General features: G+C 36.9%; 1 protein-coding gene across 2 annotated transcripts in view; it reads left to right on the top strand.

Annotated features, from left to right (window-relative positions):
* Window positions 1-24905, top strand: part of Grid2 (glutamate ionotropic receptor delta type subunit 2) — a 1592033-nt gene that overhangs the window by 961687 nt on the left and 605441 nt on the right. For both annotated transcript variants that reach the window (XM_004640617.3, XM_004640618.3), the window contains 3 exons: window positions 4490-4543; window positions 13348-13521; window positions 20774-20935. In XM_004640617.3, the coding sequence (XP_004640674.1) occupies window positions 4490-4543; window positions 13348-13521; window positions 20774-20935 (390 nt within the window). The remainder of the gene's footprint in view (window positions 1-4489; window positions 4544-13347; window positions 13522-20773; window positions 20936-24905) is intronic.

Genomic DNA, 24905 nt, shown 5'->3' on the forward strand with positions numbered 1-24905 from the left:
TATTTTTATTTTTTTATTTATTTTTATTTATTTATTTATTTTTGTATTTTAGGGAAGGGTCTATAGTGTGTTCAGGGTCTCACTACTAGATCGGACTTGAAGTGATCCTCCTGTTTACAGCCTCCCAAGAGCTGGGATTATGGGGGCGCACCACCACTCCCAGTCTAAATTGCTGTCTCAGGGTGCCCCCAGGACCGAACTCCAACCCTGCACCTGCTTGTAGGCACTTTAATCCACTGAACTATTTGACCTGCCCATTCTCCTGTCATTTTAATAACCAAACATACTAGGGTCCCCACGATATGATTTGTCTTAGTAGTCCACTTATACAATGATCTTTTAGGTAGAATTTATTATTCATTATAGTAATAAATATTACTTTTAGTACCTTGAGTGTTTCATGATAATTGAAAACTTTTCGATATTTTTATTTAATAAATCACTGTGGAACATTCCTTTAATATCGGTTACCTCGAGTCAAGCAGGTTGACTACAAGCTCCAGGCCAGCCTGGGTCTGTAGTGAAACACTGTGTCAAAATGATGTCTTAAAAAGTGGGTGACCTGGAGTGGGTGGGGATGCTGTTGATCATAAAGCACTTTTCTAGCATGTGCAAGATCCTGTATTCAATCTCCTGCATAAACAAATGCAAGAAAAAGCTAACTAATGTTTACTAACTTATGAAACAGTTATTAGAATCAACATGATGAGACTAACCAACTAAAACAATGATATGGTTAGGTTGGAATTCCAGTAGAATATAAAAAAGGAAAATTTTGATCCAATTGAAGAATTCAATTTATTGAGTTTAAATGTTTATTGATAAATTAGAAGATGTGCTACTTAGGTAGGAAAGATGAGCAGAGAAAATGGTTTTCCCTGTTTAAGTTCTAACATAACTAGGGAAGTAAATATAAAGGCTTTAAAAGTCTAGGCTGTCATAAGATAATTTATAAAATCTAGAATTATGTTCTGTAAGACAGTACTGCCACTAGGTTGGTAGGGCATTATTTCATTGTAATGTGTTATCCAGTAGAAAAGGATAAATATCAATGAAAATATTAATCAATTGAACTGACTTGAGATTTATAATAGTTGGTTGTCTTTTGTTATTTACACTAAGAAATCAGAATTTCATTTTTGTAAATGTCTTTCCTAAGAAAACTCACTGTGTGTTCCCTCAAGATGAAATGTGAGGATAAACATTATCATTCTTTTTTCTCTTCTGTTACTCTTCTGTAGGTTTTAACATTTCCACAGATAGCTACATACTCCTCCTACAATGATACTTACATTTGTCACTTAAGTGAGAGAATTGAAAGCTGACTAGGTTTCCAAGGTCTAGGTTACTGAACTTCTTGTCACCTCCTTATGCCCTTTTCCAAATGTACTTTGAGGCAATGATATCAGTGACATTTTAAAATTGTGGCTTTAAACATTAATCACTTTCACTAGCATTCAGTTAGAAAAATCAGTGAACTCGTGCCGACTCATTGTGCATGCCTAAAAAAGAAAGCCTAGCCCTAAGGAAATTGTGTTTCTTTTCAGTGGGCATTTCCACAAATAATAAATGGAAACACTGGCATTCTGTGTACAGGGCATAGTAAAAATGTTTAAGCTTCCTTAAGTATCATGGGGGATTTAGTTGTATGTACCTATGGATATACTGTGTTACATAAACAAAGAGAGAGAACATATCTATATTATCATTCTTAAGGACATTCTAGCAGAATTTGTGTCCTTCCCTAGTGAAAAATGTGTTTATGAAGAAAAAGTCCTCAATATTCAAAGTCCATTGAAAATCTAACAAGTATTGAATGATTTTGAAATCATGTCTATAAAAATCATACAAATAAAAGTTTACTGGGCCAGCAAGATAGCCCAGCAGATTAAAGTACTTGCTCAGGCAAGCTTAGGCAAACACAGGACCAAACACTGGACCTAGGGTGGACTGAGCTGGCCACAGTCTGGGCATAATACCACATGCCTGTGATCCCAGAGTTGTGGAGGCTGAAAGCATGAGGATCACCATAAGTCTGAGCTGAGTAATGAGACCCTGCAACAGCCAAACACATTTAAGAATAAGTTTACTAGATTAATTATAACTTATTAAAATTAGAAAAATGTAAACATCTGAGGTTAATAAAAAAGCTCTGGATTAGGTCAACTGGGATAAATTATGTCAACACTTGCACTGTCTCAGTGCAGCAGACCTTTATTTCAAGGCCAGCCCAGTAGCAAAGGGAGAGTCGGAGGGAACCTGCTGTGCCTGGAGCTACTCTGAGCCTGTGCCTGTAGGGGTGCAGCAGTCTGCTAACAACATCCACTGCTAAAATCTCTCCTAGAGTTTTTTAATGCTTCTAAGTGAGACCTAATACAGGAGGATCATTTTTTGGTGATCCAAAGGGAAGGAGTGTGTGTGTGTGTGTGTGTGTGTGTGTGTGTGTCCAGTGAACAGAATCACGGTCTTAAATGAGATTTACTTCTCTTCCTTCTCCTCCTCCTTCTCTTCCTGTCTTGTTTTTTGAGCAGGGGTCTCACTGTGCAGTTCAGACTGGCCTTGAACTCACTGTGTAACCCACGCTTGCTTCAAACGCATAAGTATCCTCCTGCTTCAGGCTCCAGAGTGCTGGGATTATAGCATGTATCACCACATCCCGTTTGATTACATTTTTATTGAAACACAAAACTGTACCTTGTGCTTCAATGTTGTTTTATGCTTTCACGTGAAGAGCACTTCATGGTAAAGTGTCAAAAAATAGTTTTAGTATCCAGACAAATTACCAGTAAGCTTCCCTCTAGTAGGATGTAGATGTTATTTTACTAGCACCTTCATAGCAATAACTATAGGCAATGGGGAGTTCTGATAGCTTGTTTCTCCCTAAACTAGTCACAATTTGGGATAAACTGAGTCATCTCTTCTTTGTACCACTAACAGTGCCTCAGAAGTACTTTCAACCTCTGCAGCATGACTTTCATGCTTCTTCTTTCTGAATGCTTTCTGTTTTCATACTGTAGTTGTAGGTTTTTCCAGAAGTACATATTTCCCTGTGATTTACCCAGAGACTTATTTTCCTCATATTTGAGTCTCTGGTTTATTTTATTTATTTATTTATTTATTTTTTTGAGCCATCTCCCTGGCCTGAGTCTCTGGTTTATATTCTTTTGAGTTATATTAGAATTTCTACTTATTTTCTAGTGCTTTTAATTGTTACAAATAACTGATGATAGATCTGGGCAACTATTAATAAAGAATTTGAAATAAGTGTTCTCAGTACTGATGTAAATAAATGTTATTTTTAAAGTTAAAACTAAAAATTTCCATGGGTCATATTTTATGACACTTTTAAAGTAGTAATAATTGATAGAAGTTCAAAATACATGACCTTCTCAGCTCTCTGTTAATATACTATGTACATATACCTCAGTGAGGGAGCCAGGACCAGCAAGTAATGGACTTTGAACAAACGTCAAATCACACAACAAATATATATCCATTTGTATTTTTTATGATTCAATGCATCTTTCAGTAAGCATTTCTCAGTAGGACAAAGAATAACCACCAAAATACAATTCATACTGTATAACAACTCCTTGCTAATTATTACAAAGCTTCTCGATTTGAAACTAAATCTTCAAGGGTTATTGCTAAAAATAACATTAAATGTCTTGCAGGGCAGGCTCACTATTCAGTACTTATGACCCAAATCACAACAGCTTGCCCAAGAAAATATATGCTAAAGATTAAGGAAATCGAAACACAAAATCTTCCTCCACAGCACACACACACACACACACACACACACACACACACACACACTTTGGCCAAAGGTGATTTCGAATAAATGTCCAGTTCATCACAGACTGCTAATCACATATTAGTTTATTTTCCTTTTATGTGTATAATTTCGCTTCATCTGAATAGCAATCTAAAAGCTGTCAACATTTTCTAGCCATAGCTTAATACTAATATAATATTTATTGTGTTTGTATTTTACAATCAGATAATTTTTAGTTAATCTATTGAGTGCATATGACATGAAGAATTTTACTTCTTCATAAACATTTACTTCTAGAGTGTAGTTAACTTTTTCAATATTGTAGCAAACACACACACAAGAGCATATCAGAATATAAAAATACCAAGTCAGGTTGAAGAGAGATACGTGGCTAGATACGTACAAAATGTCACCCAAGTCTATTTGGAGTATAGAATATGATTTGAGATTGGAACTCCTCTTACTCTCTGTGAAATCACAAAGCAAGATTAGCACTATAGTTTCCTGGAAACTTATTTTTCTTGATTTTTATGAATTATATTTTCCGATTTATTTCACAGTCTACTGCGCTTCTACAAGTCAAATGTAAAAGCAAAGATTGCACAAAGATCTTTCCAATGTGATCATTTTTTGCCACTTACAAAATAGATCCATTTAGTTTGCTTTATTTTTCCTGATTAATGCTGAGATCTGGTTTGTTTTTTGTTCTAGGTTGTGGAGACTAATCTGGTTGGTTTTGACTGTCACTGGATCATTATAAATGAGGTAAAGCCACTAGCCCACATCGCTGCCTCCGTACCCTGATCCCATATGCATAGCTGTAGTGTTTCCTTCTACCTTGAGTTGCTAAGAGGGAACAGAACATGAAGTAGACTTTCAGCTTATTGAATGCTATTAAGCAAAAATAGAGTGAAGAGTTTTTAAAGATGGTAAAGGATGGTCTCTGAATACAATGAATGGAGAAAGTCCTCCCTGCTGAGAATCTTTCCATTTCTCCTCTAGGTACACACTGTGCTTAGAGAGATCGTCTTTATGACAAGTAGAGCTCTTCCTTGTAAGCAGAGAATTCCCCCCAATGGAGTGCTTGTGCTCCATTTATATTCTAATGTTGTTTCTATAATGTTTACATCTACCCCTCTTGCAAGAGGATTAAGTAGTTCAGCCTATGAATATGAATCAATACAAAAGAGAATTTTTTGCCTTTTCATAAAGAAGTACAACTGTTTTAAAATCCATGAACTTGTCAAATTCATTGTGAATTTTTATTTGGGAAGATAATGCATAAGATGAAAAATACATTACTGCCTGAGAATCGTGTGAAGTGAGCTGTTCCATTAGCAGCTGCCAGTCACAATCCAGAAAGGCGGCAGTCAGCTCAGCCCTGGACTAAGGTGTGGTCACATAAGCTGATCTTCAGTGGACTAGGGTACTCAATCATGGCAATTATTTATGAGTAGAGGTTAGGTATTGTTGTCTTTGGATAATAATTATATAATAATGTTTATTCTTTTTTTTTACTTTTTTCTATTTTAATTTATTTTATTGAGAAAAAATAGCAATGAGTCAGTTTCAAAACAGGTTAGTAGGGTAGTAGCTACAGGTTAGTAGTTGCAATAATTAATGCGTTGCATACTGTTGTCTTTGTAGTAGTTATTCAGAGTATAAGATGCAGACATGATATCTTGTCTAAACACTGTTAGTATAAATATTCTCATTGAACTAAGCGAAAGTAGTTGTATACCTATCCTATTTTGTATATAGATATATTTTTTCACTACAAAATGGTCCTTCATTTATGTCCCCCTTTTATAAGATTTATTTTACTTTTTATTTTTATTTATTTATTTATTTTTGGTGGAACCAAAAATAAATTGAACTCAGGCCCTTGGGCCTGGCAGGGTAGCACTTATTCTACTGAGCCATCTCCCCAGCCCCTACACAAGCATTCTTTCATGCTCATATAACATCTCTTTTTCACAGAGATTCTGGTACCTTCTAATTTTTTCATACCTCTGAATTTTCCTTGCTAGAGTTCCAGCCAGGTCATGAATGTTCTGCAGAATTGGGACAAATTCCAGAGTGGTCCAGGAAAGTAGACTTGAGAAGGAGCAAAGGCAGGAGTGCTCAATGAAGCTCCGTGGTAACTTTGCCGATGAGACTTTTTTTCTTTTTTGCAAAGAAATGATGTTTCAAAGAAAATAAACAGTTCAAGTATAGTTAGTTTTTAAAAGATGATATTGGGATTTATGTAACAGCCTTTTCCATGTAACAATTTAGTTGTTTTTGTTTCTTACTTTGTTTTTTGATAATCCCTACAGATTCTATTTGTAATATTTCCACTATTACAGTTAGAAACTCATGGGGAATATTTTTTCCCACTAGCCATTGTCTTTAGTGTAATTATTTCCTAGATTTTTAAAAAATAAAGAATCTTTCTAATCCTTATTTTAATCTCTAGCCTAATTTCTGCTAGGGATTACACCACACAGATATCTTGATGATAAATAAACTAGAGTCATTTTACTTATTCAAATTAACAGAGCTGACTACAAAGGAAACACAACTTGTTCTTAAAAGAAATTACTATTAAATTCATTTCTGGGCATGGTGGTACACACCTGTAATCCCAGCACATAATAGGCTGAGGCAGAAAGTTCTCAGGGACTTTGAGGCCAACTTGGGATACATACTGAGTTCAAGGCCAGCCTGAGCTATAAAGTGAGACCATATCTCAAAATAATAACACAATAAATAAATTAAGTGTAAAATGTCATTACCTTGTAATCTTTGATAAAATTGCAGAAGGCACCCATAAATTACTGTCATCCACATCTGATTTGGCTTTTACTATTGTTATCGGAAACTTAAAAGTGTGAACACAAGTAATGTGGTCATGTATTCACTATGTTAGGGTCAATTTGTGCTTTAAAAGAAATCACCCCTTCAGAGTGTGTAGGTATCTTCTGAGCAGACTAACGTGTACTTCATTGGTGAATAATAGCATGGAAACAATAATAAAAATTTTATTTTATGACGTCTTTCAAAAGCATTATATTACTGAATTAACTTTATTAGGGCTGACTAGATAGCTCAGCAGATTAAAGCACCTGCTTAGGCAGACACAAGAACAGGGGTTTGACCCCCCGCATGTCGTACGGGCCCTGCCCCTGTGGCGTGATGAGACAGCCATTGAAACTGTGCGTGGTGGCGCGCGACTATAACCCCAGAGTTTGGGAGGCTGAAAACAGGAGAATCACTATGAGTCCGATCTGTATAGTGAAACCCTGTAGACCCTGTACTAATTTTTTTAACTATCACTACTTAAAACATTAGGAAGGAAAATATTATCTGAACATGAACATTCCATCATTTTGGTAACTTTTTGCAAAACAAAACATCTGTATAAAAGAGGCAATCTAAATGATAAATGTTAAAAGAATGAACCTCAATTCTTCTCTCAGTGTTTAAACTTGGTTTTGTAAACTGTAAATTCTCCTAGCTTTACTTGTATTGTTCCAGAAGACCTCATGTGTTTTTGTTCAGAGTCTTACTTGCTAGTCCTTCAGCAAAGCATCATTTCTTCTAGACAGGTCGGTACTGCCCAGGCTTTGAAAAATGCGGTGTTCGTGACCCGCAGCATTTACGCGTGACTTTACCTGCGCCTTCTGACCCCGGTGGACTCTCAGAGGACAAGGAGGTTCGCGGGGAAACTGTTAGCAGCCAGTGCGCGCCCCCCATGGCTCCACTCAGCCACTTCGTTCTCCGAAATTCAACTTCGGAAGCTTGAGTCCTACCCTCTTCTTTTACATTTTTCCTTCCTGTGCTTGTTTCTGCAAATTGATTTTAAAAATTGACCATGGTGTCCACCAATTAAAAAGTGATTTTTTCCAATTTCCTAGAACGACATTAAACTCTAAAAGCAACAACAACAGCGTAGCCCAGCAACATGCAGCTCTTGTCCTGCCGGAGCAGGGAGAACAGGACTCTGCCTAGGTTGGCTTGTGGAGCTATTATTTTGTTGCTAATTTTAAAATGGGTTGCAAACATTTATTTAATCTTATTGCACCAATAGTTTTTTAGAGAGGGACTATAAATCAAAATTGTCATTGTGTATCATGATACAAATTAATGTAGAAAGTTGAAAACATTGTGATTTTTTCGTTTGCATTAAGTATGCTATAATGATGAGAGGCTGCGTGAGCTCATGTGGTGCAATCAATCATACCTTAGGACGTGGTAATGGTATTTGTCTTCCCCTGCAATCAGTGGAGCCAGCTCAGAACAGCCTTTTCTGCGTGTTGCATATCCCTTTAGGGTTCTGAAGCAGATAGCCTAGCACTTTATTTAAGTTTTAAAGAAGTTAGAAATTCAGATAAGGGGATAAGAAGATAGACACTGTTTAGATCTACAAGAAGCATAAATACTTGATGCAACCTTTGATTCCTAGTAATACTAACTGGACCTTTTATGTCCTGATGGGACCTTACTGACTTTGAGAAAATTAATAGTTTAAGCCATTGTTCTCTATTAGTCATTGGTGAGCACTACAGTGAAGAAGTTGCTGGTTTGGAGGCTTTTTGCTGTCGTGTAGATCTTAAGAGCCTATTTGTACAGTGGGTGTCTTTCATCTTTTTCTAGCTTAGCAATGAATTGAACTACCCACTACTAATCTGCCAAACTGGTGCTCTGGTGCTCTTCCTGTTAATATTGGAGTCTGATTCATTCCAGATTCAAACACAGCATTTGCTAATTGCTCCATAGCAACGATAGACTTTCAGGCAGGATCAAAGGATTGTTGTTGCTAAGTCATGAAGAGGAAATACATATTAGGAAAGAAAGACCTTTTCAAATAATACCCACAAGTAGACTCAAAAATCTCATAGCAGTATTTATTTTACTCAGAATTGTTTAGCCGTATAAAACATCCAAGTAACTAAAAGCAGAATTTCAGATATCAATCTGTAGAAAATGACTTGGTCAATTCCTGCCATTCATTCACTTTTTAACTTATCAGCATGTGTTGAGTATTTACTCTGAGACAGGGTCTTTGCAGTGCTGAGATTAAAGAATGAGCAAGGGAGAGATGAGTGGGAAAGAGAAAATTGGAAAATATTTTTCTGTAATGATTTCTTTATTTTTTTTCTTTTAAGGGAAGGGTCTACAGGGTGTTCAGGGTCTCACTACTAGATCAGACTCATAGTGATCTGCCTGTTTCCAGCCTCCCAAGAGCTGAGATTGCAGGCACACACCACCACGCCCAGTCTCAATTGCCATCTCAGCTTGCCCCTGGGATGGGGCTGGCATGGCAGGCTATGGAATCGAAAGCCAAGCCCCTGTGTCTGCTTGTAGACACTTTAATCCAGTGAGCTATTTGGCCGGCCCTACTTTTTAAGTGTATTTGATTGTTAGAGGGTCTCACTACCCAGTTTGGACTTGTAGTGATCTTCCTGTTTTCAGCCTCCCCAGCACTGGGATTACAGGTGTGCACCACTACACCCAGGCTTAGTGGCTGGCTCAGCATGCCCTGGGGACAGGGCCATCACAGCATGCGGGACCAGAGATCAGACCCTCATCCCTGTGCTTGGCCAAGCAAGCACTTAGTCAGCTGAACTACCTCACTGGCCCTTCTGTAATGATTTGTATAATCTTAATTGGCATCTTACTTAATGGATTCAAAGGGATAGCTCTATCCCCAAAATGTATAATTTCAATCAAAAGCTAGTATACTGAAAATCTTCATGAATGTCTCAAATCTTCCCAAAGATTTGCTCTGGCATGTAGCTGCTTGAGGGCAAACTGCATCCCCAGAGTCAGGTTTCGTTCTTGGGCCTCCCACAGTTTATGGGTCACCCTACAATATACTATAAAAGCAAGATGAATGTTCCTTATAGCCATGTTGACTTGACTCTTAATAATTTTGATTATGCAAGTAAATTAATCCAGAGAAAAGTTGATTATTCTCTTCCCCCAACAAAATAAAAATAAAAATTTGCTATATCGAAACTCACTCACTTTTAATTGCAGCACCATTTTTGCATCCAGAATATGCAGAATCAAAGACTACAAAGACAAAAGATGTTATAATTCTGATCCTTTTTTTTTTTTTTTTAATGGCAGAACCGGGGATTGAAATCAGGTCTTTGCACTTGCCAGTGAAGTGCTTATTCCACTGAGCCATTTCCCCAGCTCCATAATTCTGATTCTTTAAATTTTTCAAATTTTAGAAATGTTCTGCATAGTTTTATAGATTCATTAGCATATTTGTTGTTGTTAGGGGCTCATATTTGAATACTGTTGGTAAATTAGTTCTTCACATGATTTAAATTGTGTTTTAAATCTCACATTTTAAACATTATTTTTTTAAAATTCAGAACCCCAGAGCAACACTGAACCTAATTGTAAAAATAGGGTTTTTTTTTTTTTTGTTTTTTTGTTTGTTTTGTCAGAACCAGGGATTGAACTCAGGCCCTTGCGCTTGCCAGGCAAGCACTTATTCTACTGAGCTATCTCCCCAGTCTCTGTAACAATAGCTTCACAACTTAATACAGACATCTACTTAGAACTGTTTTTCAATGAGCACCTCTTTTAAAATTTAATAATCATTTGTCTTTTAGTGCTTAGACAACATTACACCTGTCACTCCTGAAGTGTGCTTTTTGAAATGTTAAAGTTCTGTAAATATAAAACAGTTGCCTAATCATGATTTCATGCTATTATGAAACTTTTTAAGATAAGTGGCAAACCTAAAATTATAAGTGAACTTTTTTGACTGTCAGTTACTTTCATTCAGAATGGCAGATTCTTTCCTCCTAGAAGATTACTTCTTCTTCTTCCCCAAATAATAATAGACAAACTATATTCACTTCAAATTGAGATTTCTTCAGATTTGCTTAGGCTTAGGCACCTGAGAAATTCAGCTTATGGAAAATAAAAAGAAATGACTATCTCTTTTGTGTGTTTGAAAATAGAACCGCCAGACTTTGACTAATATTAGATGACTTCATCAGTCTTTATAGAATCATCAAGCTATCAAATGCTGAAATAATATATTCCTATAGTTTTAATTCCCATAATTCATAAGTATTAATCCAGGTAATTCCTGTAAGGAAATATAGACTTCTCATATAATTACTTCAGAGAATTACTCTTTTATTACATTTATAACTTCATCCTATGAATAAAAAGTATTTTCAATGAAGATCTTGGACTGTCCTTGATTCTTTAGTTAAAAACTAAGGACAGACGTTGCCTGACAGTGTCATTTATTTAGCAGAAATTGGATAATAGTATTTTTCTTAAAGTACGATTGGCATTTATTAATTATAAATTTTCATTTTAATGTACGAATTTATAGTTATTCATATATGATTTAGAGGGACTGCTGGATAAATTTTTTTGCTAAATCTGAATTGCTAAAAAAGTTAGAGCCACATATATAATTGAAATTATTATAAAACAGAAAAGTGGTTCAATTACATTTTTATTACCTTTTAAGTGAAACTCCTTGACAGCACAATATGGAATTAAAAAAATTATATGACATTGAAGAGCAATATTAATATTAATTACTTTTAAAAGATTACAGGTTAACATTAGGGATTAAAATGGAGTTGACAGGACACTTTAATTTTGCTTTGTGAGCAGATGACAGAAAATTAAAGAGTGACCTACTCTTGCCAGAGATTTTGGTGGCCAGTGAAATGACACCGATTAAAGGAAAAAGACGGCATTTTTAAACTGAGAAAAACCATTTTTATGGTGCATTAAGGATTAATCGTCCAGAAATTCCTGATATTACACTGGATACCCTTGATGGCAGGTGTTACTGTATTTTCAGAAAAAATCTATACTTCATAAAAGCCTGAAATAGAAGATGAATTTTGTAGCTAGTATTTGCCATAAATAATATAATTAGCTTAGGAAAGAAAAAAATTATATCTGTAAATTATCTTGTTTCTTTTTCATTATTGAGCAACAATTCCTTGGATTAAAACTGAAATATGTTCACCACAGTTCAAAATTTATCTTTTATCAAATATTTTAGTTTTATTGTTGCAGGAATCTATTAACACAAATAGTTTGCTATTGTAAAGGCCCCATTAATTTAAAGCTTCCACATGGACAGTATCAAGCACAGGTTGCCTCAATAAAGAGATGGCTTTAAAACTACACTTTACTTTGACCACTTCTAGAATAATTCCAAGGCTGACCAAATAGCTCAGCAGATTAAAGCACCTGTAAGCAGGCACAGGGTCAGGGGTTCAATCCCCAGGCCTGAGGTGCTGGCCCTACTCCCTGGGCACACTGAGATGGCAATTGAGACTGGGTGTGGTGGCACAAGCCTGTAATCCCAGCTCTTGGGAGACTATAAACAGGCAGATGACTACAAGTCTGATTTAGTAGTGAGACTCTGAACACCCTGTAGACCCTACCCTAAAGTACAAAAAAGAAAAAAAATTCCAATTAGAACTACATATTATAAAAATATTTCATTTTGTATTACTTCCACATCTGTTTGTGACCCAAGCCTTAAAATTTAATTGTAGATAGGAAGTAGGGGCAGAAGGAAGTAAAATTATAATTTCTTTGAGGTTAGCAAATACTCATATGCTAAATAAAATTTATTTATTTGTTTGTTTATTTATTTATTCATTTGGTGCAGGGCTCACTACGCAGCTCAGACTTGTAGTAATCTTCCTGTTTTCAACCTCCCTGGCCCTGGGATTACAGGCGTGTGTCACCATGCTGGGTCTTGGTGGCCAGCACAGCGCACTCAGGTGGTCAGGGCCAGCACAGGATGTGGTGCCTGGCATCTAAGCCCAGTCCCTGCACTTCCCTAAAAGGGGCTTAGTCTGCTGAGCTATCTTGCTGGCCCTAAAATTTATTTATGTAAAGAACACTGGGTTTCTCCCACTTTCAGAACAGCTTACTCTGTATGAACTATCTTAACTTTTCACCTTTATATCCAGACAACAGTTATAAAGCTAACTCAGTCATTTGGTAGCATTGTGAATCTATTCCATAACAAGAGGAATATATGAGCAATATCAATAGTTCTAAGAAATAATCTTTTTTTTCAAAACTTCTTACTGTTTTTCTTCCCATCTCACTTAAAAGCCTTGTTTTGCATAGCTAAAAAGAGTGTTTATAATCTTAGATTGCAAATATCTTCCTAAGTACTGTACTCAAACTATACTTAAAGCCATTAATGAAGAATAAACTACAATAACAACTATTTTGACTTTGTTCAGTATTTTGAACAGCTATATATACATATAGATAGATAGATATGTATATATATCTAGATCTAGATCTAGATATAGATATAGATATAGATATAATTGCCATTAGTGGATTATATAATAATGAGTCGAGCCGCTAAGAATTATTAAGTCTTTAACGTATGAAATTTCAAACATGAAAAGCAACCTCAAGTGAATTGATTGTTTTAACAAACATGTGCATTTTTCGTTTGGTGAACTCCCTTACTACTTCCAGAAAACTCATTAGTGGTTTTGGGTTTGTTACTGTATTAAAGAATTTCTAAAAGTCCACTTCTTATCTTGTAGGAAATAAACGATGTGGATGTGCAGGAACTCGTCAGGAGGTCAAACGCAAGGCTGACCATCATTCGGCAGACGTTTCCAGTGCCCCAGAACACGAGTCAGCGATGTTTCCGTGGCAACCATCGAATCTCTTCAACATTATGTGATCCCAAGGATCCATTTGCTCAGAACATGGAGGTATGTTCGAGCCACTGGGTGCTGCCCTCTGGGTGCTTTGTTGAGAAGCTGCAAAGAGAGCTTTCTGAGTTGCATGGGATTCACAATTACACGGTTTATTATTTCTGAGAAATACTTCAGAAATAGTAAGTGTAATAGAAGAGGGTGTGAAGAATCTGTGTCTTTGATCCTTTTGATCTCAAGATGGAAAAATGTGAGTTGTTTAATAATTAAGGTTATTTCTTTTCTAAGCAAGCAAGCCCATAGCATTTCCCAGGTAGAATTTGTGATTGATACTCCTAATGTCAAATTCCAAATTCCTAAGCTAAAAAGTCCCTCAGTTTTTCTGGCGAAAAGACACAGATGCTTGTTCTCTTCTTAAAGGCAAACTCCAGTTTGAAGAAATTTATGAAAAACTATTTGAAATTCAAAAAATTCATAATATTATCCAGACATGTCCAAACCAGATACAACAGAGTTGAAAACTTCAGTATCAAGAACATAAAGAAGAATTTGAAAATAAATAAAATTTCTGAACAATGACATACAGAACATCAAATCTTTATATCCTGCTTGTAACAAGAAGGCCCTCTAGTACTCACTTAGGGTCCATTTCTTTTTGTTAAGGGAGATCCTGTCTGATTTTTTTTTCCTCTTTGCACTGGAGATCTCTGTGTCTAACTGAAAGGGGTGTTAGCAATAGCAGACCTTCCGGTAAGTATTGGAACCACACTCTCTAGTGAGACAAGTTTTAGACAGGGAAAAGAAGGAATCAGCAGACACACTAATTTATGTATCTTCTCAGGGTAGGGGTTTCCTGTATACTCAAATTTGCTTATAAGGGTACTGCTGGAATTGAACTCTAGTATGAACGAACATTTAAACAATTACAGGTACATATTAGCAAAGATTCAAGTTACGAGCCATTTGAAAAGTTCAGAAAACATGAAATATTTTATGAACTTCATCATTTAAGATGTTCACTTTGGGAAAACATTGCTGTATTTAGAGATATTTGGTTTGAATAATTTAGAAATATGACCCAAGGATGGCTAGTTCATTGCCAGTGACACTAGACAAATAAGGTATTTGACAGAACTACTTTTTTGAGCGCTAACCCCACAGCCTCCTTATCATTAGCTACCTTTGAGATTATTAAAAATGAATTAGCATCCATTCAACCATTTTCATATTTGGTAACATTGTAATAAGAGGTATGACCCCAGATCATTGCCCATAGAAATTTCTGTTTCCTACTGGATTTTAAACTATGTAGATCACTTTTAGGACCTGAAATCATGAAATTTCACAATGTACTTGTCTCAGTTACTCTTCCCTTGTTGCTGGGACAAATACCCAACACTCAAAATGAAGGAAGGAAAGGTTTATGTAGCTTACAGTTACTTGGAGCTACAGAAATACATTTAAAAAAAAGTTAAGAAGTAGTAAAGGCTGTTCTTAGCAAAAGGAGTAGCCAGAAATGAAAGTACAACTTAAAAATCATTGGTTGTGTCACTCAGGGAAAGTAAAAAGTATCTTAAAGCACAATTGCCAAAAACAGCATCATCAGTTCATTTCAAATAATCAGAAAGCGAAATTTTATTTAATCTGAATTCCCAAACTTACCTAGTCCATTTACACTGTGCAGAAATTCCCAGTTCCTCCCTAGCCCACATCTTTATCTTACTTCCTTCAAATGCAAAAACAGGAGAAAATAAAACAATTATTATTATTATTATTATTATTATTATTAATTTATTTTTTGCAGTACAGGGAATTGAACTCAGGACTTTACGCTTATTCTATTGAGCTATCTCCCTGGTACCTAACAATTACTTTTTCTTTGAGGATTTGTATCATAGTAATTTCCTTCCAGGTTTCCTACAATTTGGCTAAGTAATTAACATGTTAAAGCAGAACTTACAGAAACTTTTGTATGTGAAGATAAAATTAATTAACAGAGTATGAGTACAGGGCACCTGGATTTTAAGTCATTCCACTTAAAGCAGAGTATTTAGTGTTCATCCTTGCCTTGGTGGGAGAATTGTCTCACTGAACCTACAGAAAGCAACAACACAAAATGATAGTTTGCATTAAAATCTGATCAATAAAAAACTAATGACTGATAATTTGATAACTAGGAATTCTCTAGAGGTAACATCTTCAATTTCAAATCTATAGATACAATACAGGGAAATATGACAGGCAGACTTTTCATTTAAAACTCAGAAGTAGGTTAGGGAGATAGCTCAGTAGAATAAGCACTTGCCTGGCAAGCTCAAGGTCCTGAGTTCAATCCCTGGTTCCGTCAAAACAAAACAAAAAAACAAAAACAACAACAACAACAACAACAACAACAACAAAAACGGTTTGGGACCAGGGAGATGGCTCAGTAGAATAAGCGCATGCTTGGCAAGTACAAGAACCTGAGTTCCACAAAAAAAAAAAAAAAAAAAAAATCAGAAGTATGTGATATAAAATACTTTAAGAAAAATATTATGCAAATATGACCTCAAAGACCTGTTGAAATTGATAATCAACCCCAAAATCACATTAATTAATATGAAAGGATATTGAAAACCTATGTAGAGACCATTGAGTGGTTACTAATTTTAATGTATCTGGAAAGAGAATTAAAATTTAAAAGGAAGAGAAATCAAGCTTTGTATATCTTTAGTTCCAGAAAAGCTAAAATTGAGCATTTCCCTGGCAAGCACAAGGACCTGAGTTCAATCCCAGGTTCCGCCAAAAAAAAAAAAAAAAAGTTAAAATCCAGGATTAGCTAATATTGTAAAGTAAATAATAAAAGAAAATTTCTCATGTTGAAATCCAAGTTTTTACATAACGTACAGCAAGATGAAAGTCATCCATTTACTGCCTGAGAAAACCATTATTAGCTTGGCTGCTACAGAGGAGACAAAAGAAAGATTCCAATTTTTGCTTCTGTTTCATCAACATTTGAAAAGTTATCTTCAAATAGGGAATGTTAAAGTAGAAGTTATTGAAGGAAAAGTAAATCAGTGCTTTAGAAGAACCAGTGTTGGAGGTTATAAGACTGTGCCTGCTACAACTGTGGCCTACCATATACACAGCTGGTCAGAGTGACCAATTAACCAGTAGATATGGTTCTTTTTCATCATTTAGAAGTGTGAGGGAATTAGTTTAGAAGAGAGCCTAAGTAGAAGAGTGTCCCATCCACTTCAATGTCTCTCACCTTTGTACTTCTTTGTGGATTTTGGTATAGTTCAGGACAAGATCATGGTCAATGCAAGCCATTCTGCTTAGGTTTTCACATCATTCTTATTGTTATGCTTGTAATGGGTCATCTTCTGATTTTAACTGGTCAGCAGTATGGTTGATGCAGAAATGATAAAATTCTAAATGGAGAAATATCTGATAGAATTTTGCTTTCTTTATTTTCAAAAGAAAGAAAAGTTTCTCATAATTTATTGTATCAAATACTAATATTTAAGTAGATTATATATTAAGTAAATGACTTAGAATACTTAGGTTAGAAATCAGTGCTTCCATTATGAACACACTAATCCAAACTAACCCCTTACTGATACATGTTTCCTTTGGGGAGATTAAGCTGTGTGTTATGTGTTGAGCTCTACATTGTTTTTGATATACTTCCTTACCCACAGTGAAGGCAATGAAAAGTCTAGTTAGTTTGGCTCCTAGAGGTAGAAGGTAAGAACATCTCTGGGCTCAAATAGAAAGAAAATTTCAAAATATTTTAAAACTTGAGAATTACCTTTTAAAGTTATAGAATATGTGTTTTAAAAAATTAAAATTAATATTTCATATTATTTGTCACTTAAGCTATCTAGTTATTTTTCTCCAAACCCTCAAGTAATATTCATTTACCTACCTGAATTAATCAAATTTATTGATAATATAAGGACGATATAACTTTGCTATATTCTGTACATTTGAGGACTTCCTGATAGGTACAATCTACAGCAGTGACTTTTCCCATCAGTTGGAAAAGCTTGTCACCATATGAATATTCGAAGTAAAGTAATATATATTTCCCTTTTGAAATGTGAGGAACTCTGTGATCATCTACAAGATTTGGTCCTTTTCTCCAGTATTTTCAAAGTTTATCAATGAATGACTGAAGACAATTAAAACATGTCTATCAAATGTGCATATGACAAAAAGCTAGGAGAGCAAGCTTATGTCATATTGCATAATCAAGATCCATATCACTGCTATTGGCTGACTGATAAGCCTTAAAGTTTAAATTTTGCAGAGATAAAGTGTAGGTTCAAAATCAATTACACCAAGTCCAGATGTAAGTGTCTGGCTCTGACAGCTGCTCAAAGCTGCTGAGTTGAGGGGAAATGCAGAATAAGCACAGTGGAAGTCAGGTTCGCTCTAAGCCATTTTAATATCATCTTGGACTCTATGTCAAAAGTACTTTGCTAAGATCAAGAAATAAAATGTCTTACACCCTGTCTCCTGGTCGGATCAGATCTGCATTCATGTGTCAGTTCCAGTTACATTTGTAATGGAAACACTGGAAAACAGAAGGATAGAGGAAGAGAATGGAGTGGATGAGCAGCAGAAGTGAAGCGGGGTCCCCAGCACAGGTGACAGATGGTGTCAAACATTGTCACGTTGGCTAATGGAAGTTCAGTGATAGAAAACAAGTGCAGTGACAATAAGCTACAGGGCAATGTGGGATACTGGAATTTAAGATTTTAGGAATGCTATAAGATTATATTATCAAATAGCTATTTGTGTGGTTCCTGGCCCAAGTGGAAGGACAGAGCATTTGTGTAGAAATGAAAGTCACCATTGTTAAACACTAAAAGACACTTTGTGATCATCTTGAGGGAAGAGTCAAAGATGCCATGAATATAGAGGACAAAAAGGTCAGTAGATGATCACAGAGAGAAGAGAGAAGATGAACTTGAAAGGAAATTGGGCATTTGATTGAAAGAAACACAACAGATGAGGGCAGTGGGTTCTTATCACCTCCACTTCTTGTCCTAGCATTTAGAATATGGACCAATGAGGAGAGCCAGCCAATTGTTGGAAACAACTATCATGTATGGAGAATGAGGCACTCACCATTAAGCAGAGCATGGATGCTCTTAGCCTCAATATTGGCAACAGAGACCATATCCCACAAGTCTCAGGCACAAGTGTAATCCAACTTTTGAGATTTCTTGCGTCTTGACTTCAGTTAAACTCACATTACTTTAACTTTGAGATTCTTTTTTTCTTCTTTCCCTTGTTTACTTTTACTTGTGGAATGTTTACCACACTTGAAGATGGTTTAGTCTATTGGCTAAATCCAAGGGAGATAAGTATAGGAAAACAAAAGTACAAGGGGAAATGGTGTACAATATGCATCTGAATTCAGAAAGCAATCATTCTATTGTGAAAGATAAATACTGAAAAGAAAAGAAAAAAATCTTAGCAATGTGTGTTTCAGTAGAGGTATGTGCAAGTGCACTAGGAAAGACAAAGAGGACCCTTCAGCATAGTGTAGGCTAAGAGAGAGGATGAGGTAGGAGATCCTAGCAGGTAATCTTGAACTGAATATTGAAGGAATTTAACTGGTTGGAGAAATGGAAAAACACATCAAAGGATGCTATCAACCAGTCTCACACACACATAAACTAGTCCATCAAAGGGAGAAGAAAAATGGAAAAGAAATAAGAGGAAGCAAATCTGAGGCAGTAGAGCTGGGAGGATTTAAAATCTCTATCAAAGAATTTTCCTAGGTTATTGAGTACAGAGGCAGTGACTCTTTATGCTTCTTCTGTATTTTTATACTAGATCTTTATCATCTTAGTCTGACCAGAATATTGATTCATGGCCTATGTGTGTCACAATTCATGCATGGTAGATTTAAGCCATGCCTTCTAATCTGTCTCAGTGACCTGGGTGAAGAAGGGTGAAAATAACCAGTGTTAATATCTACTTATAAGGAACAAACTTGCATTGTACGCAAAACATGACAGTATTCAATGGTTCTTTAAAGAAACTTCTCTCCTGTTATTTTCCACACATGTTGTCTAAATGTGAATGACTGAAGATTTATGATACGTGTAAGAACCCTCAGAAGGCACAGTTAGGACATTCTTGCTGACAGCTGTGCGCAGTGTCTGACTCATCACCCCCACAGCCGGATCTTAGTACTGTTCCATACCAGGCCATAGATTTCCTTCTTGGTTTATTACAGCCAAATGACCATCCACATACTCTGCCTTTTCTTTAAAAAAAATGTAAGAAGAAGATAGTTAAATCTAAGAGACTTGAATGAGAGAAGATTTGAAGGCTTTAAGAAGAAATTAATTTCTGTCACTATCCTGATTTATCATTCTCAATTTTATGCCAGGTTTTTACTTCTGAGAGGTAATAACATTTAAGAGGTTTAAACTGCCCTAGGATCCCTTTTGATGTTCTTTTTTTTCTAAATAAATTCTACCTTCTTTGAAAAATAAGCACCTTTGGAAATTAATTGGTGTTACAGATAGTAGTTCTAGTAAGACTTAATTGTGAGAGTGCAAACACCTGAGGAAAAAATGGTGACAATGCATGTTTAAATTTGTGTAGAAATAAGAAAAGGCCATGGTTGGCTTGGAAGAAGAAAGAATAGAAACACGTTTACAAGCTGTTAGCAGTTGGCTGTACTCACCATGTCGATGAACTGCAATGCATGTGTGTAGCTGTGTCATTTAGTACAGATAATGATCATTACAATATTTATGAATGGCCCTGCCTGCTCTCGTTTCTTCATTACAGACCCCCCCACACACACACACACACAAATCTACACACAGATGGCTGCTTCCTTTTTTTGTCTTATGACACTCATATGCAAGATTAGGTTGATATTTCTCCATCTGAATAACTAAAGTGCAGAAATCTGACACATTCTGATAATGTATTATTCAGTATGCCCTTCCAGTCTTTAGCACTTAGATCTTTACTTCCCCAGAAAGAAATAGGGCCAGTGATTTTCTATGGTCTGACACTAACAGCCTTGCCTCTGTCGAGACTTCTCTTTTTTATCTTCTCTTTCATACCTAAATAAGCTGAAAAAAACCATTTGAGGCATACAATCAGACAAGACTTCATTCTCAATGGCAAAATTGCCTGGAAAATGAAAAAAAGAAACCTGCTTAATAAATAGCCCTGTAAACCAGCCGCTTTGACATGAACAGAGGAGGCAGCTGAGCCGACGATTCTCTCCTGATTGTAGATGGCTGGCATCAATGATTCTAATGATTGCTGTCTAATGTCTTTTCAGATTTCAAACCTTTACATATACGACACGGTGCTTCTCCTTGCTAATGCTTTTCATAAGAAGCTGGAGGACAGAAAGTGGCACAGCATGGCAAGTTTGTCATGCATCAGAAAGAATTCCAAGCCCTGGCAGGGAGGACGTTCCATGTTAGAGACCATCAAGAAGGTAACTACCGACAAGCATCTAACTGTTCTTCGTTTGCATGTGAAGAGGCTGTAATAAATCCGTGTTGGTTGAAACATCCTTTAAAGGTTGTTTTTCTCACTAGTACTTCTGCAAGCTCAAAGCACAAAATGGGGAAATGAAATATTAAAAAAAAAATAAATAAAGGCCTGAGGGTGGCAACATGAATAAAAAAGGAGCCTTTATTTATCTGCAAGAGAAGTTGTACAAGTAAAAAATGAGTAGTTGAGATACTTTAAATTGCCCTGGGTGTATCATTTAGGTAAAAGATATACCAATTACTTTTGTGGCTGACACAAGGCACAAAAACTTGTTTCATTGTTTGGGAAACCATAGCATAAACTAAAAAAAAAATTTTTTTGCAGTATCTAGCAGTTCTTCATATAGATGAACCATGGTAGGACACTGGATGTCCCAACCTTTTGTTTATCTTATAATGTAGATATGATTCACAAATAGTGACTGTGACACCCTGGAACAATTCTAAAAACTTGATTACACTCAATTCTGTCTTTCTGCTGCCCAGCCTGGCAGCAACCTGCTTGGGCTTAGTACCTGTTCCATTCCCAGGAGGCAGTTTACATTGTTCAGCTCTTCTAGGTGGTACAAGCACTCTGCAGATTATGAGCTTCTTTGTCATGTCATTGTGGCTGACATCTTCCATTTGTCCTGCACAACTTCTTGGATTTAAAAGGGAATGATTAATAAAACAAACAAATCCTCCTTCTAGAAAGGCGACAGTCATTTAAAAGTGTATGTTTTTTTTTTTAAATGTTACTTGTCTCTCTGCATATGTTTGTGCTTTTCTCCTGAAGCAAAAAGAAAAATAACTAGTCATTGGAAATATACGTGTGCTTAGAGAAGTCAGAGAAAAATTGAAAATTTTAATGTTAGAGGTAAGATAGGTGCAGAAAGACAGGAAGTAGAGAGAAAAAAGTCTTTCAAATAGAGAATACCAAGAACGTTTTTGTAGTCCCCTATTTCCTCTTTCTAAAAGAATCACTTCAATGAGAATTTAGGCTCATGTCAACTGAAGTACTTGAGAATTAAATTTATTGATTGTATTGGCAGAGAAACACTTTTTTCAACTGAGAAATGAACAAGTCCAATAGAAATTGAGGTGTTGCCAAAATCTAGCAGGTTTATCTATGCAAAGGGCTGGCAGGTATGAATCCAAGAGAAGTTGTTGAACATGATCTGATCCTGGCAATTTATTAATTCCTGGTGTGCCTAGGACCCAGAAGCATGAATATATTCATTCTTATGAGGCTTTCTCACAAAGAAAGAATAACAGCTTAGGAGGTTGCATGTTTGGTGAGAGTATCAGCAGGAACAGAGTGACAACATAATATGTAGCTCTTTCTAATGTAATAATTCAATATATAAAATTTTACTGTTAGAAAATTTAGAAGCCTCTGGGCATGATGGTGCATGTCTGTAATCCCAGTACTTCCGGAAGCTAAGATAGAAGGACCCCAAGTTCAAGCATAGTCTGATCAATTTAGCAGTTTAGTGAGACTCAATTTTTTAAAAAATCATTTTTTAAAGAGCTGGGGATTGGCTCAGTGGGATAGCCCTTGTTCAGTCCCCACGCTTATAGGGAAATGAGGTGCTGATGCAGAGAGAAACCAACCTGTCATTTTCCTGAGCCTTGGTCATCTGTTCCATTGATAAATGAATTAGTCAAGACTCATGGGCCACACAGAAGGGTGGGCCGCGAGGATTACACCTTCAAGTGAGAAGACAGGCACCTGCCCCAAGTGGGCATCTGGATACATCTTCACGCACCCAGAAGTCACTCTTGAGGTCTGAGGAACTACTGCAGTTACAATGCCTACCAACATTTCACTTGGAAGTTATTTAGGAATGTCTTCCTGTCCTTTTCAGATGGCCAGCGTTTTCTTGGTGGCTTTTATCATGTAAGATACATACAAAAGATAAGTTTTTAAATTAAACCAAGCCCAGGCCAGCCAAGTAGCTCAGTGGATTGAAGCGCCTGCAAGCAGGTTCAGGGGCCACAGGTTCTATCTGAGGACCAGCCATGTCGGCCCCACCCCCTGGGTGCACTGAGAGGGCAGTTGAGCCGTGGTGGGGTGTGCCTGTAATCCCAGCTCTTGGGAGGCTGTAAACAGGCAGATCACTACAAGTCCGATCTAGTAGTGAGATCCTGAACACCCTGTAGACTCTTCCCTAAAATACAAAAATAAATAAATAAATAAACAAACAAACAAACCAAGGCCTAGCCCAAGGCAGAAAGATCTTTAAAGAACATTTTCCCTTCTGTATGAGCAGGCTGTAGGCGGTGGCAGTGTGCCTTGCTCTGGAGCTGGATGGCTGGTGACCAGGCAGCAGGAAGAGAATGCAAAGTGCACAGCCTCAGATGTCACGGTGCTGAGGATGGCGTGGTGGCATCGCTGTGGACCTGAGACCTGACAGATGATGATTAATGTATTAGATATTGAACCTTTCTTTAACTAACTGGCAGTGTATTCTATTCTGTGTTCCCCCCCGCCCCCCTCCCCCCGTCCTTTAGGCCACCTAATATCTAACTGCCTAACACCAATACTGAAGAAAGAAATGAAGAAAGAAACAAAGAAAGGAGGGAAGGAGGGAAGCAGGGAAGAAAGGAAAAGACTAATAAGGGGTGGGAACATAACTCATGTCACAAAGCACATGCCTAGGGAACATGAGATTGTGACTTTCATTCCTGGTACCAAAAAAAAAAAGTATAATAAGTACAAATTTTTATTTTGATGATCTATTTGTATATTTTACTCATTGAGCTATTATCTCACTGTTTAGTTACTCTTCTCTCGTCGCTGGGGCAAATACCGGACACCCAAAGGAAGGAAGGAAAGTTTTATTTAGCTCACAGTTACTGGAGGTTTCAGCCCATGCTCAGCCAACTCCAAGGCAGCTTGACACATGGCAGAGCAAACTTTCCTGGCAGAAGCAAAGAGCAAGAACACAAAAGGAGGAGTAGCAGCAGCTCAAGCAGCTAACTTTGCTTTCCTCCTTACATTGAAATGCAAATTACCTGCCCCAGGGCAGATGCAGCATCCACACCCACAATAATCAATCACAAACTCCAGAAGCTGCCCCAAGACTGCTTGAGGCTTTTGGGGGGAAACCTAGGAACAAACCATAACACTCACTTTTAAAAGAAATACATCAATTCTATGTAAAAGAGGCATTGAGTTTCAATGATACAGAGAACATGATAGTGAATGCTCAATTTTATTATTTTTTTGTCTCAGTATACAAATGACCCTAAAGGATGGAGTTTTCTTCCCCTCACATCACCGCATAGGGGTCTTGCTCCTCCCACTCAGATGAGGGAGCTGGTGATACTCTACACACCCAGACAATTAGAGAGAAAGATGATGCACACAGACACCACGGGAGGGTCCTGGGCTGCAGCCTGCCTTGGGCCAAGCAGAGGAGAGGGCTGGGCCTGTTACCAGCAAGGGTGGGGCTCAGGGAACGTCTCTGCCCATGTGGACTGCCGGCTCTGCACTGGCATCTCCTACAGGCCTGGAGTAAGAAGGAGCTTCTCAGAGGCCTGTCCAGATGTAGGGCAAAGGAGAACCAGAGAGTAAAGCTTCAGAGGAGGGAAGTAACTGCGCACTACCGAGGAGGCCGGGCTCTTTATTACAATGATAATATTCTAGCGATGAAACCTTTAATTAGGTTCACATAAACACAGCACGCTCATATTAAGGGCCCGCAACACAGACCTCACCAGCTTGGGCTGCTGCACAGAAAACAAGTAAAGCACAAGTTTCTACCCCAGAATAGCTGCATTCTCACTACAGAAATGAGAGCGAAAGTTTAAGTAATGTTGTAATTGATGTAAAAAGTATCAATGTTTAGTAAAAGGGGAGGTGGCATTTTCTTGGATACTCTTGAGTTGCCACTTTAAGATTAGTTAGAAAAACCAGTGGCATAAGAT

Source organism: Octodon degus, unplaced genomic scaffold (genome assembly GCF_000260255.1).
Source record: "Octodon degus isolate 3935 unplaced genomic scaffold, OctDeg1.0 scaffold00125, whole genome shotgun sequence".
Lineage (NCBI taxonomy): Eukaryota > Metazoa > Chordata > Mammalia > Rodentia > Octodontidae > Octodon > Octodon degus.